The sequence below is a fragment of the Oratosquilla oratoria genome, chromosome 35 (assembly GCF_046742065.1).
Source record: "Oratosquilla oratoria isolate Oo_2021 chromosome 35, ASM4674206v1, whole genome shotgun sequence".
Classification (NCBI taxonomy): domain Eukaryota; kingdom Metazoa; phylum Arthropoda; class Malacostraca; order Stomatopoda; family Squillidae; genus Oratosquilla; species Oratosquilla oratoria.
Window position 1 is genome coordinate 8,434,669 of NC_134811.1, and position 20,000 is coordinate 8,454,668.

The window sequence follows — 20,000 nt, forward strand, 5'->3', positions numbered from 1 at the left end:
TTAAAGTCTTTGATCCACTTGAACACCTCTATTAGATCACCCCGCACCCTGCGTCTTCCCAGAGAGTTTAAGTTAAGGTGCCAAAGCCTCTCCTCGTAAAGTAAATTTCTGAGCCCATATATCATTTTGGTCATTCTCCTCTGTACTGATTCTAGTGAGCTGATGTCCATTCTATAGGACGGAAACCAAAACTAAACCGCATAGTCAAAGATGGGTCTAACTAATGCTAAATAGAGTTTGATAATTACCTCTGCACTTCTATTCATAACCGTCATAGTAATGAAACCTAATGTTCTGTTAGTTTTATTCTTGTCGGTAATGCACCGTTTTCTGGGTTTAAGGTCATGACTCACTAGAACTCCCAAATCTCTCTCGCACCCAGTTTTCTCTAAAAACGTATTATCTAAGATATATCTGCTTCCGGGTTGCGTAGCCCCACGTTTAATACGTTGCACTTTGAGATATTGAAGTCCATTTACCGTTTCACCGACCATGTGAACAATTTGTTAAGATCTTCCCGCCCATTGCCCAAGTCGCTTATGTACATAATGAACAATAAGAGAACCAAAAACGAGCCCTGGGGAACTCCACTAGAAACACCTGCTCATTTGGATTTTACACCATTTGTGGTGAGCCGCTGTTTTCTATCATTGATCCAAGCTCTAATCTATTCAAACACTTTTCCTCCTATGCCATGGACTTTGACATTATTTAATAGTCTCTGGTAGGGCACCTTGTCAAACGCTTTGCTAAGATCAAGGTAAACAACATGGTAACTATCATTATCTGATGCCTTATATACTTTAGTGTAAAAAGATAGAAGATCATTCACACATGACTTACCATTGGAGAAACCATGCCGTGAGTCACGAATAAGATTATGTCTCTCAATGTGATCTCTGATTGCATTAGCATTGGAGTGAGGAAAGAACCTTATAAGTGCCCGTTGTTCTGAACCCACCGCCTGATTTTATTGCCATTCATTTTCACAAATAGGCCACTATACAACCCTTTTCGTGGGCCCCCTTTCATAGAAACTAGCTGCTACAGCATACTTTGTGCTGTACCTGGCGGTGATAAAGAAGAACATAAAGTCATGATGAGGTATTAGGAGATGTCCCAAGAGAATGGAAGCTAGCTAACGTTACTCCCATATTCAAAAAAGGTGACAAAAAGAAACCAAATAATTATAGGCCTATAAATTTGACTTCAATCGTAGGAAAAATAATGGAAACTATCATCAGAGATGCTATCGAACATCATTTAGAAAGTAACCGTTTGATAAATGATAGCCAGCATGGCTTCAGACGGAAACGTTCTTGCGTGACTAATTTACTCGAATTCTACAACACAGTTATCTCGAATTATGACAAAAGAAACAATATAGATTTAATATATCTAGACTTTGCAAAAGCTTTTGATACCGTCCCACACGAAAGACTACTTACTAAATTAGCTTTGCATGGAATAAGTGGTAGCCTATTAAGTTGGACTAGTAATTGGTTGAATGGTCGAAAACAGAGAGTTGTTTTAAATGGAAAAACTTCTGGATGGAAAAGTGTTGCAAGTGGAGTTCCTCAGGGTTCTGTTCTTGGGCCACTTCTATTCATAGTATATATAAATGATATAGACCATGGACTAAAATCTACTGTTTCCAAATTTGCTGATGATACAAAACTGTGCGGAGTGGCAAATGATCACTTAAACCGATTAGATATTCAAGAAGATTTAGATAAATTACAGCAATAGTCTGAAAAGTGGCTAATGAAATTTAACACAAGTAAATGCAAAGTAATGCACATAGGTAAAAATAACAGTAAGTACGAATACAAGTTATTTGGAAATTCGTTAACAAAAGTGGATAGTGAAAAAGATCTCGGCGTAATTATCAGTAACGACCTCAAATCATCCAAGCAGTGTATTTCAGCCTCTGAGAAAGCCAATAAGATTCTAGGACTGATTGCGCGATCTTTTGATTTCAAAAGTCCATCAAAGGATTACAAAGGCGGAGCATGCCGACAGGAGACCTTTTGATCCATATCTAGGTCGGATGCAAAAAAAAAAAAAAAAAAAAAAAAAAAAAAATCATAATAATAAATTAAAACTATAATAATGTAAAAATAACAAATAAAATACATAAATAAATGCATAGGTATAGTTGAATAACAAACAAAAAGGTAAATAGTAAATGATTATAAATTGACATATAAATGAAAATCAGACAGACAAATTATAACAAAACAAAACAAAATTATATAACATAAATTATAATCATTACAGCATCTTACTTAGGTATTTATCTAAATGATTTTTAAAGCTTCGAACTGAACTGCATTGCACTACCTGTGCAGGAAGTTTATTCCATTCATTAACTACACGGTTGGCAAAGTTGTTTCTACCTACTTCCAAATTGAATCTATTTCCGGACAGTTTGAGACCATTGTTTCTTGTCTGATTCTCATTCAATGTGAAAATTTGGTCACTTTTGATGTTGTCAATTCCCTTTAAAATCTTAAAGACCTGTATCAAGTCACCTCTGAGTCTACGCTTTTTTAGGGAAAACAGATTCATGTGCTTAAGTCGATTTTCGTATGATTTATTTTTGATATTTGGAATCAGTTTTGTGGCTCGCCGTTGTACTTTTTCCAGTCTGTCAATGTCTTTAATGAGATTCGGTGACCATACGGAAACAGCATATTCCAAATGTGGACGAACTAACGATTTATATAGCTTGTTAATGAGTGATGGACTTTTGAAATCAAAAGATCGCGCAATCAATCCCAGAATCTTATTTGCTTTCTCAGAGGCTGAAATACACTGCTTGGATGATTTGAGGTCGTTACTGATAATTACGCCGAGATCTTTTTCACTATCCACTTTTGTTAACGAATTTCCAAATAACTTGTAATCGTACTTACTGTTATTTTTACCTATGTGCATTACCTTGCATTTACTTGTGTTAAATTTCATTAGCCACTTTTCAGACTATTGCTGTAATTGATCTAAATCTTCTTGAATATCTAATTGGTTTGAGTGATCATTTGCCACTCCGCACAGTTTTGTATCATCAGCAAATTTGGAAACAGTAGATTTTAGTCCATTGTCTATATCATTTATATATACTATGAATAGAAGTGGCCCAAGAACAGAACCCTGAGGAACTCCACTTACAACATTTTTCCATCCAGAAGTTTTTCCATTTAAAACAACTCTCTGTTTTCGACCTTTCAACCAATTACTAGTCCAACTTAATAGGCTACCACTTATTCCATGCAAAGCTAATTTAGTAAGTAGTCTTTCGTGTGGGACGGTATCAAAAGCTTTTGCAAAGTCTAGATATATTAAATCTATATTGTTTCTTTTGTCATAATTCGAGATAACTGTGTTGTAGAATTCGAGTAAGTTAGTCACGCAAGAACGTTTTCGTCTGAAACCATGCTGGCTATCATTTATCAAACGGTTACTTTCTAAATGATATTCGATATCATCTCTGATGATAGTTTCCATTATTTTTCCTACGATCGAAGTCAAACTTATAGGCCTATAGTTATTTGGTTTCTTTTTGTCACCTTTTTTGAATATGGGAGTAACGTTAGCTAGCTTCCATTCTCTTGGGACATCTCCGGATATGATGGATTTCTTGAAAATAATTTCTAATGGAACAACAATCTCATTTTTCATTTCCTTTAAGATTCTTGGATGCCAACCGTCAGGCCCTGGTGTTTTATTAACTTTGAGTTTGTCTATACCCCTTTTAATTTTTTCTTTTGTTATATTTACCGTAGTGAGTAAGTTTACCCCAGACTTTTCACAGGTTTCAGTTTGGAATTCACTTTGAGGTGTTTCGTTTACGAATACCGAGCTAAAATAATTGTTTAAGATATTACACATTCCTTCATTTGAATATTCAAGTTGACCGTCAGCAGATAATAGTGGACCAATGTGATTCCTAACAACCTTTTTATCTCTAATGTAACTATAGAATTCTTTGGGATTCTCTTTGGATTTATCAGCGATGTTCATTTCGTATTGTCGTTTTCTTTTTCTTATTGTCTTTTTTAGATCTCTCTGTATTGATACATAACTTTCATAGTCATTAGATGCACCCGAGCACTTATATTTCTTATAAGCCTGTCTCTTTTTAGCAATACTTTTTTCAGTTTCTTTGTCGAGCCACTTTGGGCGAGCCTGATTTGGGGGACGTCTGTCCTTAAAAAGAATGTAAGTTTGAATCATCTTAGTGAGCGTATTTTGAAATATTTCCCACATCTGATCTACAGGCCTTTCGTTTAATTTTGCCTCCCAATCTGTAAGCTGAAGCTCCTGACGTAGTTCTATGAACTGAGCTTTACTGAAATTGGGTATTTTAGAAGCACAAGTATCTATTCTAAAATTGTTTAGGAGTTTGAATCTGACTAAATTGTGATCGCTATTTGCAACAGATTCACCGACTTCTACATCAGTTACCATGCTTTCGCGGCTAGTGATCAATAAATCGAGCAAGTTTTCATATCTTGTGGGCTCTTTTACATGCTGAATTAAGTAATTGTCACCAAGAAAATCAATCAAGCGACTACCTATATGGCCATGTTCAAGGGTCATCCAATCAATGTCAGTAAAATTGAAATCACCCATTATCAATAAATCCCGGTTGCAGAAACTAGACAGTTCTTGAAATAACAGTTTGTCGTCTGCTAATGATAATGTCTTTGGCCTATATATTACACCTATATTCATTTTTTGTCCATTTGTTAGGGTTAACTCAACCCACAAACTGTCATATGCATCCTGTTTCACTTTCTCTAAAACACAAGCATGAACACTGTTTTTAACGTACAATAGAACACCCCCAAGCTATATAAATCGTTAGTTCGTCCACATTTGGAATATGCTGTTTCCGTATGGTCACCGAATCTCATTAAAGACATTGACAGACTGGAAAAAGTACAACGGCGAGCCACAAAACTGATTCCAAATATCAAAAATAAATCATACGAAAATCGACTAAAACATATGAATCTGTTTTCCCTAAAAAAGCGTAGACTCAGAGGTGACTTGATACAGGTCATTGAATGAGAATCAGACAAGAAACAATGGTCTCAAACTGTCCGGAAATAGATTCAATTTGGAAGTAGGTAGAAACAACTTTGCCAACCGTGTAGTTAATGAATGGAATAAACTTCCTGCACAGGTAGTGCAATGCAGTTCAGTTCGAAGCTTTAAGAATCATTTAGATAAATACCTAAGTAAGATGCTGTAATGATTATAATTTATCTTATATTATTTGTTTTTGTTTTGTTATCATTTGTCTGTCTGATTTTCATTTATTATTAGTTATATGTCAATTTATTATTATTTACTATTTACCTGTTTGTTTATTATTTAACTATACCTATGCATTTATTTATGGTTTTTTTTTTTTACATTATCATAGTTTTTATTTATTATTTTATTATTAATATGATTTTTTTTTCGCATCCGACCTAGATATGGATCAAAAGGTCTCCTGTCGGCATGCTCCGCCTTTGTAATCCTTTGTAATCCTTTGAACACATTAATTCGGAGTATAGAACGCAGCGCAGTCAATGGTGACAGTAAACTTACTGTACACGCGTGGGTAGTTTATTATCGGAAAAGGCTAATACATGAATACATGTAACAAAAGGTCAAGAGTACTGTCGTGCTTTGTCCTAATGAATAGGAGAATGATGGGAAGAATGCTCTTTTCATGAATGGACTCATTGGAGTGAAAGGAATAGCGGGCGATGCAGCTGTGAAGGTAAAATCTACAATGATAAAGAAAGCAAATGAATAAGAAGAAGCATTAACCCCTTTCGTCCCGGATGCTAAAACTTTAGTTCCTGCCGCTGTGCTATTTCATTCATGGCCGTGTGCTCTTTCGGTACCAAAGGGCCTAGACCCAACCCTTCTTTTAGTCTGACTACCCCCGTGTAGGGGGAAAAAGTCTTTGTTATATGTATGTATGTATGTACCATAAGATTATCTCATTCCTTTCCATGGTACTCTTTTGGTAATGAAGGTATAAAATGGAAAACACTAAAGGTAAGAGAACAGGTGAAGAAGGGGAAACATATATGAATATAAGTAAACTGATTAAAGAATCATAGAGTAAAGTATAACAGTAAGAAGACAATATTGATGGAGTATGAGAAGGATCAAACAAATCTTGAAAAATGCAGAGCAGGATCGTGACACAAAGAGGCTGGGATGCAGTGGAAGACAAATGTTTCTCCTGGGATGATGGAAGACGAGAAAGAACTGGATCTGAAACACAACAGAAGGGAAAATAGGATAAACGTTTGGAATGCACTGGAACAAACAAGGCCCATTCTAAGGCAACACGAGAAGAAAGGATCCACTTGCGTTGTGGTTGTTGTGGTTGTTGTTGTGGTTGTTGTTGTTGTTGTTGTGGTTGTTGTTGTGGTTGTTGTTGTGGTTGTTGTTGTGGTTGTGGTTGTGGTTGTGGTTGTTGTTGTGGTTGTTGTTGTGGTTGTGGTTGTGGTTGTGGTTGTGGTTGTGGTTGTAGTTGTGGTTGTGGTTGTAGTTGTTGTTGTTGTTGTTGTTGTTGTTGTTGTTGTTGTTGTTGTTGTTGTTGTTGTTGTTGTTGTTGTTGTTGTTGTTGTTGTTGTTGTTGTTGTTGGCCATCCATATCAACGTGTTAGAGAGAGAGAGAGAGAGAGAGAGAGAGAGAGAGAAAGAGAGACAGAGAGAGACAGAAAGAGAGAGAGAGAGAGAGAGAGAGAGAGAGAGAGAGAGAGAGAGAGAGAGAGACAAAGAGAGAGAGAGAGAGACAGAAAGAGAGAGAGAGAGAGAGAGAGAGAGAGAGAGAGAGAGAGAGAGAGAGAGAGAGAGAGAGAGACTGGAAACACGCATCCCCACAGGAGCAACTAAATCTTGGGCCACCCCATTCATTTCTCCAAAAAGCAACACCATCTGCCTCTGTGTTACCATATGGCAACAGAAGGGATCAGTCGCCGGTTGTCAGATCTTCTTGTATGGAAAAATGGAAGAATGATTGTTGAAGTTGATAGAGATAGAGAGAGTTTGGGATCGGTACTAAACCTTTGACGGACCTCCAGAAGGCGGTGAAGATGTTGGCGGGATCTGAAGAAAAGCGGCAAGGATATGATTTTCTCAGACTTTCATCTCATCATTAGTCCCATCAATTGATATTGGATGAGAAAGAGAAAATGAACTCTTCCTTTTGCTTTGTAATTTCTCACATATTCTAAATAAAACATAGTAAATAGAACGGAGTGGTCATCGGGAAAGGGAAAACTAGACTAAAACTAAACCGTGATTTTTATGGAGGACATATTTTTAATGGGAGACTGTAAAATTTATAGAACTGGTACCTGTCTTTGGAGATCTGAGGAACAGGAATGGAGGACATATTCTTAATGGGAGACTGTAAAATTTCTAGAACTGTTACCTGCCTTTGGAGATCTGAGGAACAGGAGAACGTTGAAAAGACCACAGACTCCAATTGCCACAGATACAATCACCATATACCGTAGATGATACAAGTGGTATGTGCTTTAGCATAGGATACTAGCGTAGGTCAAGGTATCGTAGTGTCATGGCGTGCCCTGGCCAGCAGTGGCGCTTCCTATACAAAGACCCCTTTCATACAGCCAACGAGGCCTCTTTTCATACTTATACTAGGCGTAGTATCGTCTTCGCCCTGTGTAGCGAAAGACGGCTGCCCCAGCGTCAGTCGGTACCCGTCTGTCTTCCCGTACCCACCTAGCGCCCCCATGTATCAATAACCCACTGATTAACAAACTCGTAAATCGTCTCCTCACTGCGTTTCATTGTTGGCTCTGCATGCAGGATTGCAAGCAAACAACACAGAGCATCTTACACAGCCCCAGCCTCGCTCTCCCTAGACGATAACACAAAATCTCTTCTTCGAGTGAATTGTGAACCAACCCGGAGGTTGTAACTGATTGCCCTGGAGCCGTGGGTCTCCTGCAAGAGAGACCTGGGGCAACGGATTGATTGATGCTACAAGAGTGTAATGTGAATGCTTCTACCTAAAGTATATATGTCTTAAGTCATAGAATATGAATGAAATGGAATAAGTGGTTTATGTACAGTCACGAGCAAAAGATTTGACCCATGCTACAGTTCTTGCAATATCAATATGGTTTTTTGTCCAGCACGTGATATATTTTCCTACTTAGTATTTAGCTTGCATGTAAGTAATTTTCTTGAATAGATAAAAGAAAAAATATTAGACAAACAGTTTTAATCTTTTATCATGAAAAACCATGGATGAGTAAAAAAATTTGGTCGTGGCTGTATATATCAATTCTTTTTAACTTCTTCAGAATATGCAGAACAATGTATAAATATCTATAGAGCAAAAGAGTTGAGACATTCTCAATTCCTTTATGTAAGAGATCCTGTCTCAGGCTGAATAAGATTATTTGACAAAAGGAGCTCAGTGGCCCAAAAGTCAAAGATAAGATGAGTACCTGAGGAAGTAAGTGTCTCTCATTTTGGAGGGCACCATGTGGATCACTCCGCCAGCGTTGATCTTCTTCAGGAGCTGTTCGTTAACCTCATTCGAGCCCTGTGAAATAGTTCATGAAATTAGAACATCATAGTTGAGTAGGGGCAAGGTGAGGTTGTTATGGAGTGAGTTTTGAATTCTCATCCTGGAGGGAAATAGCCGTCAACCACGGGTCAAATATGTGATCCAAGACCATGATTAATCACATAAACACATGAATTTGAAGCAATGTATGAGAATTAGAGAATAAGAGACAGGATGCCGCGAGCGTTGTTTTAATCCTATATACAACAATTAGGTAAGTACACACAAATACACATGCATACATCCGCACACACAAACTATTTGCTGGTGTAGTGGTATTGCTCCCACCAGATAACTCAACATTCTGACTTTTGTCCCAACCCAGAGCTGAAGAACATCAAGACACTAATAGCCGGCACTCCGGCTTAGGTGGGCAAAGAGATGGTAATGAGTGAATGAGTGAGTCAATGAGTGAATGAGTGAATAAGTGAATGAGTGAATGAGTGAGTGAGTGAGTGAGTGAGTGAGTGAGTGAGTGTGTGTGTGTGTGTGTGTGTGTGTGTGTGTGTGTGTGTGTGTGTGTGTGTGTGTGTGTGTGTGTGTGTGTGTGTGTGTGTGTGTGTGTGTGTGTGTGTGTGTTAACTTTTGAACCTTTCCCCCGACTAAAATCACCTGTCGTCATCCCCCCCAAAAATCATTATATTGTTGATAAGATCAACTATAAAGCATGTCACATATTATAGTTTTATTCTGGTGAGCGCCAATGCAACTGAAATGGCCTCCATCGACAAAGACTCTGAACAGGTCAGGGTGCCCTTCCTACCCAATAAATGATCTAAAATTAATTAAAGAAGTATATATAGAATCGTTTTATTTTAATTACATTTAGCACGTACGAAATTACGGCACAAGAAAATAATAAGCGATGGAGCACTTTCTTTTCGTCTAACACTGTTGCATCTTCGGCAACAAACGTTTGATACGAGAAAATCCTTAAACGTGCCACTTTCCTTCAGTTTGTTACACTTGTAACTCCACGCTTTTACCTGACGTCTGCCGTAATCTCATAAATCACGACATTTTTTTGCTTACATTTGATACACATGAAATTGTAGCACTCTCGGCCCGAAATCCACCCTCCCATATTGGCACTCCATTCATCCAGGATTCTTACAGGTTCAGTCTTAAATACTCTCTGTCTCACTCTGAATCATCTCCAGGACGCTGAAGCCGACCTACCTTTATTCTGAAACACACGAGACCGAGGGTGACTGGGAAGAAGAGCTCGAAGCGTGGGTCAGCCTTGACGTACTCCTCGAACTCGTGAGCAAGGCCGATCTGCAAATCAGGAAGTCAGTCAGTTGCCGAAACAGTATTTCACGTACTCCAGATACAACGAACTCTTATGGATCTTCATGGGAGCCCAAATTCATCTGATGTCTTAAGTATCTCCCAGTGAGATTCGCCGGTTGTCGGGCCCTGTAGCCTCTCATATAATGCCAAAGGATTCCCTCAGAAACCCAAATATACCTGAGGTCCTAAGCACCTTCCCGGTGGACCTCACCAGCTCCTCAGACTGTTTTGTTCTTTGTGAGTCCCCACAGCAACTCAAATACATCTGAGATCATGAGTCCTAACCCAGTGGGACTCAGTGCGTACTAGACTCTAATTCATCATATACTAACCCAGGGAACCCAAATACGCCTGAAGTCTTAAGTATCTTTACAGCGGGAGTCCCTTGCAGGATCCTGTGTCAGCTTACCTGTTTACGGATGTGTTCTTGCAGCTTTTTGCGTCCGTAGGTCCTCATGACGAACCACAGTTTGAGAGATCGGAAGCGCCGGCCAAGAGGGATCTGCCAATGCTGAAGACAAAACAAGAAGTGAAAAATCGAAGAGAACTGAAAGGGGTAAGGATAGTGGAGGAAAAGGAGAAGGGAAGAGGGAGAAGTAAGAGTAAAGGGGAATGAGAAAGTTGGAGGGGAAGGGAAAGGGATGGAAAGAAAGAAATAAGTAAATGATAGAAGAAGAGACTGGGAAGAGGAGGAAAGATATGAAGTAAAGGAACAGAGTAAGGAATGAGAGAAGCGAAGGTAATGAAAAGGAGAGGATGGCGCATTTTCTTTTCGTCTGACACTGTTGCATCTTTGGCAGCAAACGTTTGATACGAGAAAATCGTTAAACGTGCCACTTTACTTTTGTTTGTTACACATGAAGAAGGGGGAGCGTGGTAGGGGGAAAGGAATGTAAGGAACAGAGAATGTGGAGAAAGGAAGAAAACAATGAGAGAAAGGAATCAAAGCAAAGGACAGGGTACTGCAAGAAAGAAAAGAGAGAAAAAGGAAAGAAGAGGAAGGAAGAGGATATAGATGAAGGAGAGGGGTTATAGGAATGAGAATGTGTTTGGGGAAAGAGGAATAAAAGGTGAATAGGAGACTGAGTACAGACATCGGGGAAGATGTAGTGTTAGGATGGAGGTCGTGATGACACTGGAAAACCAGGGTGACCTTTAGGTCCATGACTAGGCCAGACGTTGAAAAAAAAAACTAATAGATAGTCAAAATAGTCAATCAACTGATCGAGTTAGTTTCATTGAGATAATCATTTAAGCTATTAATGTTCAGATTTTACTCAATATTGAATAAAGTCGCTTGGCCTTCTGGCACTTGAAGAGTGAGGAAACATCACATAACACATTGCCTAGGAGCTTATCACATTGACCCTATTGACACCTGTGATCTCACTTTCAAAATCAACCAAAGACTGCTTAGACCCCTATAGGCTCTTTCAATATGGTCATTTTTATCCAAAATGTTTGAAAACTAGTTAATAAGTATTCATTTTTAAGGGCTTCTTATTAGGTACATGCATCCATATACTATATATATACATATATATGTATATATATATATATATATATATATATACATACATATATATATATATATATATATATATATATATATATATATATATATATATATATATAAGGATGATGGCACAGCCACGGCATATACCCACCCTTCACCCAGCTCACTGCTCGGGTCAGACGCAATGCGCTACTAGTGTATCTCCACATTCAGGTCCTGTATACCCACCGCCTTACCACCTGGCGAACCTCTTTCCTTATCCACTCAAGAATTTACAGAACATACAAAAAGAAATCCCTTTGGTCCACGTCAATTTATTACCCATTCACATTCACACTCCACTCACACCAATCTCTTGTCACCTTCTTTCCCTACTCGACAGACATTCCTCTCGCACCCAAAATCCCCCCTCATCCCATCCATCCATCCCATTCTCAGTCTTCCCTTAAAGTTCATTCCACCCACCTTTGCCATCCACATTTTTGCTAGCCTTTCTTCAATAAATCTTTCCATATACCCAAGTCATCCCAATATTCTTTCATCAAACCTATTTGTCAGCTCTCTTCCTACCAATTCTTTCTGCCTAACGTACTCATTATTCACTCTATATATCCTCATAACCCTCACTGTGTGTGTGTGTGTGTGTGTGTGTGTGTGTGTGTGTGTGTGTGTGTGTGTGTGTGTGTGTGTGTGTGTGTGTGTGTGTGTGTGTGTGTGTGTGTGTGTGTGTGTGTGTGTGTGTGTGTGTGTGTGTGTGTGTGTGTGTGTGTGTGTGTGTGTGTGTGTGTGTGTGTGTGTGTGTGTGTGCGCACGCGCTTGAGCGCGTCCGTATATATATGTTCGTGTACAGATTTTACTATATTATTATTAGCTTAGTTTATTTAAAACACTGTAACCAATTTGCATTTTGTAATACCGTATGTCTCATCCTGTATGTAACTAATGAGTTGCACTGAGTAGCTGGTCCTAGTACTATACTCCCCACTCTGTTATCCGAACTTTCTCTGCAACTCTGTATCACTCACCCTATAATCCGGCATCTTCCCCTGTTGGTCGTGTCTTAAGTACAGCGGTTCCACGCAGAAGGCATTTACCACTTGGTCCGCATTCCGCACCCTGTGGGCATGTGAAGAATTACAGAAATTTATCATCGAGATGTGGAAAAGGTCAAATTAAACCGAAATATCAAAAGGCACTAAAGTAAGATAGGACAATGAGAGAGAACATGAGTAAAATGAGGTTAAATGAAAAATAAATAGGTTTTAGATAAAATCAAGAAAAATGGTAAATATTTCCTTTAATACCTTTTTCTTTTCGATTCTTCGGCCTTTTGCGCATTATCAAGACAAATTACCGAATGCAGATTGCATGTATTAGAATCTGGGAATTGAAGTTTATTATGAGCGATCCTATGACGTGTTAGGTTCTTGAGGAAACTCCATGAAGTGACTCATACTGCTTTCGGACAATAATTCTAATGTACGTTTTTTCTCCTGTTCGTAGTTGGTTGAATATATACTATTCTTCTCTTACCATGAGTGATTCTACAATGAATAGTTTTCTTTTGCCATGGAGCTGACGTCGACATTTTTATCATGATTAAGGATACCACACAACTTCGAAAGTTAAACTATATATTTTAATCTTCTTCAGTACTTAAATTCACACACGAAAACAACATGAAAAATAAGATGCTTTTCCTCGATGTTTTGGTAGATGGAAGTACTGGAATATAGATCTCTTCAAAAATAGAGAAAGCAAACAGACCCAGTTAAATGCCAATTAGGTTTAATCAAATGCCCCGGACGTAATAGAACTGGGGTCATTCAAGCCTTTCTCCATCACACATAAGAAACAACTTCTAATTGTACAGAATTCATAGAGAAACATTCCATTTACGAAAGGTTATAGCTAACAACGACGACAGAAACTTTAATTTCGATCATCAGATAACAAAGAAATCCTCAATAAAGTCATGTTAGACCGTGACAAAATCCCCACAAATAAATCTCATTCACTACTTATTGTAACCAAATTTCCATGGCCTACACAACTAATGAAAGTGTAATCAAATGTATAATAAAAGAAAAAAAAACATAAAATGGATGTCACCAGTAGATTCCTTCAAATTTACAATACAAATGACAATGGTCATCTTTTGACCCGACTTCATCAAGGTCATGTGACATAAATCCCCACTTTCCCCGTCTCCTAATTGTACGCCTCATTGCTATATTTATTCTTGTTCATTACTTTTGTACCTATCTCCTGAAGAGGACTACAGATAGTGGTCGAAATATATGGGTCTTTTGTATGTCTGATCTTATTTCTCCGATAGTGGGTTAAAAGTCTTATTTGACCAATGTGCGATTACAGCACGTTTCGTATATATATATATATATATATATATATATATATATATATATATATATATATATATATATATGCGTATATATATATGTATATACATATATATGTATATATATATAAATGTATATGTATATTTATATATGAGATGGCAGATAGAATAGGTACAATACAAGCATATATACAGATAGATGATGTACTAAAAAGGGACGTGGGGAAGGACACTCAGGTCACGTGCCCTAGGTGGGGTGATCGTTGGCTCCTTGTTTTTGGTCCCGTGACATTAAATGATTTATTGTCTGCTAACAATGGAATGCAGTCTGGTGGCCATTGACCTTTAGAGATATTGTAATTGGGGAAATGTTTTATGAAGGAAGATTCAATGATTTTCTGTCTGAAGTTACATGTGATTTGAAGATAATTACCCCCTTTGTTTCCCCATCTATGCGACGATCCATTTTGTAGGGATTATTGCGAGAAATGTGGTTGTTATCTTCAAACTACATTGTAGTTTCAGAAGGAAATTTATTGCATCTGATTTCTACTAATATAATCATATAATTTTATGCACAAAGACACAAATATGCATGTGTGATATGTATGAATAATACATATAGATTCATGTGTCAAAGTATAATTAATCGATACGTACTTTTAAGCAGTTCTATTGTACTTATACACACGCATTCATGCATACCAGAATACCTTCTCTTTATTACGAGGTGGCATAGTCAAAGCATTTATCCATCCTACACGAATACCATAGATATCCAAAACTATTCATCCCTCCGATTATTACCCTTCGTGGTAATAGATGAATGCCAAAACACGTAACACACACACTGGCGTGACTCATACAGCACAACTTGGTCTTCAAGGACATATCTGCTAGATATTCACGTCGTGTGGGTGGAACATCTGACCAAGAGTACAATCAACAAACATATGTTTTGAGGAATGGGGTGTTCACGGAATCGTCTTCCTATACACCAAAGGTTTCTCCACACTGATAAGGAAAGTAGCCAGCCAAGCCATGCACCATTCCCCCAGCTATTCCACTCCCATTTGTTTCCCTTTTATCTTAGTTACTTGAGGGAAATGCCATCCTTGTCTCACCCCCACTCCTCGAGTCAAATACAATGCAGCAAGACACAACACATCCACATGGACGCACCGCATCATTACAAAGGATTTACAAAGGCGGAGCATGCCGACAGGAGACCTTTTGGTCCATAACTAGGTCGGATGCAAAAAGAAAATTATGATAATGCTAGATATATAAAAATGTAATAATGTAAATAATGATAGATAAAATAAATAAATGCATATGTATAGTTAAATACTATAATAAACAAACAAATAGTAAATAATAATAAATTGACAGATAACTAGTAGTAAATGAAAATCAAGCGAATAATAATAAACAAACATGGCGACACTCCCTCCTCGTTGCCTCACGTGGAAATAGAGAAAACGAGGAAAAAAAAAACTTTGGGCCGCGTCATTCACAGCCACTCACACTTATCTCTTGCCTTCCCTCAGCCTTGCCCATTATTATTCCCTTTTTACTGAAGGCCCCCTTCACCCCCATTCCTCCATCTCTTTCTCCATCTTCCCCTCATGTTTACTCCATCCACCTCTGCTCTCCACGCTGCTTTTGCTAATCTTTCTTCACTCATCCATTCCATGTAGCCAAACCGTCCAAGTATTCTTTCATTTGCCCTATTTCCTAGCCCCCTTTCCACCTCCGCTTACCTCTTCACCTTCTTATTGCTCACGCTATCCATCCTCATAACTTCCACCATGCGTTTGAGACACTTCATCTCAAAAACATTACAAAGAATTACAAAGGCGGAGCATGCCGACAGGTCGGATGCGAAAAAAAAATCATATTAATAATAAAATAATAAATAAAAACTATAATAATGTATATAATAAATAAAAACTATAATAATGTAAATAACAAATAAAATACATAAATAAATGCATAGGTATATTTAAATAATAAACAAACAGGTAAATAGTAATTAATAATAAATTGATATAACTAATAATAAACGAAAATCAGACAGACAAATGATAACAAAACAAAAACAAATAATATAAGATAAATTATAATCATTACAGCATCTTGCTTAGGTATTTATCTAAATGATTCTTAAAGCTTCGAACTGAACTACATTGCACTACCTGTGAAGGAAGTTTATTCCATTCATTAACTTCTCCTTCCTGCCTTCCTAAGATTTCAACTCTCTGCCCCGGAGACTGCCGTAGACACAATCAACCTTTTAATAAATATTCTCTTTGCGACCATTCCAACATCCATTCCTTGCGACACTACGTCAATTTTCATTCCCCTCAAGACATTTGTTTCCTCCCTTCATTCTACAGTTTGTCTTCATACCCACTCCTTAATTCTCCGCCACATGTGACCTTAAATACACAAAATTATCCTCTTCCTCTAACTTTTCTTCTATAAGATTTACTCCCAACTTACTGCCATCATCACCCCTTGTACATTTCATCACCTTGTTTCTACTCAAATCTACTTTCGACTTCTCCCTACCACAAACCCGATTCTTGCCAACCGTTGTGAGTTCGTTCGAATGAAAACGACTTCGTTTGCAATATTCTGTTTTTCATATATCCAAATGTCAAATTACCTTTGTGTCATATACTTAGAAACTGAATGGTAAACTAAGAGAGGGTAAACCTTTGCGAAAGTTAGACACAAATTTGAGATGTTCTTAGTGAAATCTAGAATATTGTAACCGAAGTTTACTTCAAGGTAGTCAAATTCACAACAGCTGGCGAGAATCGTCCTTGTGTAATGTGGCCTTTAGACCCTTCTTCCACCCAGCCACAAGCGCAGTGTCATCAGCAAACAACAACTGGCTCACCCACCACTTCTCTTCAATCTGATCATCTCCAATCCTTTGTCCATCACCCTTGCATTTACCTACCGTGTCACCCCATCCATTGTACACATTGAACAATCATGGTGACATAACTCAACCTTGGCGCAGACCAACTATTATCTCAGAACACTCTCTCTCTGTTCCAATCCTTAATACAAGCTCTACTAAAATATAAAAAACTACTCTTAGTTCTTTCCTCCTAATCCCATGTATCTGCACTGCCTTTCACAATACCTTCCTGTATACCGTCACCTTGAATTTCACCGATTGAAAACACGCGGTTCTAAAGAAGCTAGCATAAGCCTTCCTGTTCTGCCATAGACAATTCTGGGTAAAACTTTGGACTGTTGTATTAGTGTGGGACTGTTTCTGTGAGAGTAGATGCAAGAAGTAGGAGGAGGGGAATATGTCCCCATTTCTCATGAAAAGGTGGCGGATATACAGTACAGTTGAATTTAATAGAAATCTTGCGCCATGTTCGGAAACCAAGGTGGCCCTCCGTATGGAATTCAGGAGATTAGCAAGTTTTGAAAATGTACTGCATAGAGCTAAACTACCTTGCACGACTACCAGAACAAGATACCCGTCATTGGTTCCACTAATGGTAATAAAAAGGTCAAAATAGAGATGAGTGTGTGTGTGTGTGTGTGTGTGTGTGTGTGTGTGTGTGTGTGTGTGTGTGTGTGTGTGTGTGTGTGTGTGTGTGTGTGTGTGTGTGTGTGTGTGCTTGTGTGTGTATGTGTGTGTGTATGTGCGCTTGTGTGTGTATGTGTGTATGTGTGTTTGCGTGCGTGTATGTGTGTATGCGTGTGTGCGTGTGTGTGTGTGTGTGTGTGTGTGTGTGTGTGTGTGTGTGTGTGTGTGTGTGTGTGTGTGTGTGTGTGTGTGTGTGTGTGTGTGTGTGTGTGTGTGTGTGTGTGTGTGTGTGTGTGTGTGTGTGTGTGTGTGTGTGTGTGTGTGTGTGTGTGTGTGTGTGTGTGTGTGTGTGTGTGTGTGTGTGTGTGTGTGTGTGTGTGTTCGTGTGGTCGTGTGTGGGTGTTTATGGTCGTGTGTTTCAAAGGCTTCTCCCTAGCCCGCAACGTGTGTCGGGCTGCACACTCGCGGTCTGGCCCGCTTGAGCGATGAGCGATAGACACCTGCAACCTCCGGCACCCTTCACTCGACTCCACCCCCTCATCTTAACAATCATCTCGTGCGTTACATTATGTCTGTCACGTGCACAGTACCTCTGCCTTCCAACCTTCCAATGTGTATTGGTTGGCTCCTCTGATTCGTAATGTTATATATATATATATATATATATATATATTTTTATATATATATATATATATATATATATGTATATGTATATGTATATATATATACTCGTATATATATATATATATATATATATACACACTATATATATATATGTATATATATATTTATATATATATATATATATATATATATTCATGAAAGTAGTGGTATTATATATATATATATATATATATATATACATATATGTATATATGCATATATGAGAGTGTGGGTGGAGGAAGAATAAGCGAAGATGGGCTGGAACTCCTTTATTGCTTGTACGTTTCGAACTACTCGGTCTTCTTCAGTAAGCTGAAGAAGAACGAGTCGGTCGAAACGTATAAGAAATAAAAGAATTACAGCCCATCTTCGCTTATTCTTCCTCCACCCACACTGTCTAAACCATTCATCCAATATATGTATATATATATATATATATATATATATATATATGTATATAAATATATGTATATATATATATATAAATGTATATATATATATATATATATATATATATATATATATACATATATGTGTATCAGAGATGTATCGGATGTCGAATTTCAGACATCCGCGGATGCGGATGTATATGCGGGTGTCATTTTGTGGATGCAAATGTGAATGCGGATATCAGTCTCTACTAAAATGCGGATGCAAATGCGGATGCGGATATCAAAATATGACATCCTCGCGGATGCGGATGCGGATATTTTTACGTCAAGCGTTCTCACCGAGAGGCCCCCCCCCCTCAAAAAAAAAAAAAAAAAAAAAACTGTTTCAGTGTCAGACCATGCAGACAGGAGAAGTAACATATAAAAACAAGGTGGGAGAACCAAAATACTGCCAAATGAGTTCGAATGGTGTCTTAATAGTTGATACTTCTCTCTTTGAAAGTATCTAAGTCATAGGAAGACGTAAATACAGACGCAGGAAGGGAGCTGCTGTTGAATAGAGTCACTATTTTTTTTTTCGTGATATCTTCATAAGGTTGTAAGGCTTGTACACATCTATGCATAATCAACCACTCAGTATTGCTGAGTTGTTTGATTTTGGAGTTGGTAGCAGTATACACACATACAGATTTCTTTATTTCTAGTGTTCCTCTCAGCATGTGTAAGGTGCTATTCCATCTTGTTGGTGTATCATAAATAACAGAGAGTTTAGGTACTTGCAGCCTGTCCTGAATCTTTTTAAGTTCATCTCGTGCCATAGTTGAGTGATGAAAGTGCGTAGCAATACTACGAGTTTTTTTTATCATGTTTTCTATATCACAATGTAATGATAACCCAGTTTTTAGCAATCAGCTGTATTTTATGCACAGTACAATCCAAATTATTTACACCTGAGAGAAACAGAACTTTTTTCATATTTGCTCCAGCGTCATGCAGAACACAGTGCACATTTGTACGAGATATGTCCCACTTCATCAGCATATCATCAAACATTTTGGAAGTAGACTCTCCTGTATGTCGTTCTTCCAGTGGTTCAGCACCTAGCACAAAGTTTGTTCTTTCAAATTCTTTATTTATGGTATGTGCAGTTAAACTCAACAATGAGACACCTGCTGAGGTATCTGACCACACATCAGTTGTGAAAGAAAGATTGTTGTCTTCCTTCACTTCATCAATTATTTCTTTTATTTTCTTGAAAACAGACTCATACATATCACTACATATCATTGATGAATAGAAATATCGCTGCTTTAGACTGTATGGTGGAGCAGCTTCAGTCATCAGTCTCTTGAATCCTATGTCCTCAACATGACTGAAAGGCAAATCATCCATGACTAACATTTCTGCAATGCATTTATCCAGTTTCTTTGCCATAGGGTTGGAAGCATCCCATAATTTTGCACTCTGAAAATACTCAACAACATTCCTTTGCTTAGTATCTGTCTTTGCTTTTTGCAAATGTGTTTTTTCTATAATAATTTTTCTTCTAACTTCTTTGTCTCTTTTGCCATTAACTCTTCAAAATGTTCTTT

The 20,000-nt window shown here is 37.9% G+C and overlaps 1 protein-coding gene across 1 annotated transcript in view; it reads right to left on the reverse strand.

Annotated features, from left to right (window-relative positions):
• Positions 1-20,000, reverse strand: part of Ddc (aromatic-L-amino-acid decarboxylase) — a 73,346-nt gene that overhangs the window by 8,842 nt on the left and 44,504 nt on the right. Inside the window, exons 10-13 of the mRNA XM_076173881.1 lie at positions 12,458-12,548; positions 10,326-10,427; positions 9,803-9,901; positions 8,502-8,599 (exon numbers count right to left, since the gene is read on the reverse strand). Of these exons, the coding sequence (XP_076029996.1) occupies positions 8,502-8,599; positions 9,803-9,901; positions 10,326-10,427; positions 12,458-12,548 (390 nt within the window). The remainder of the gene's footprint in view (positions 1-8,501; positions 8,600-9,802; positions 9,902-10,325; positions 10,428-12,457; positions 12,549-20,000) is intronic.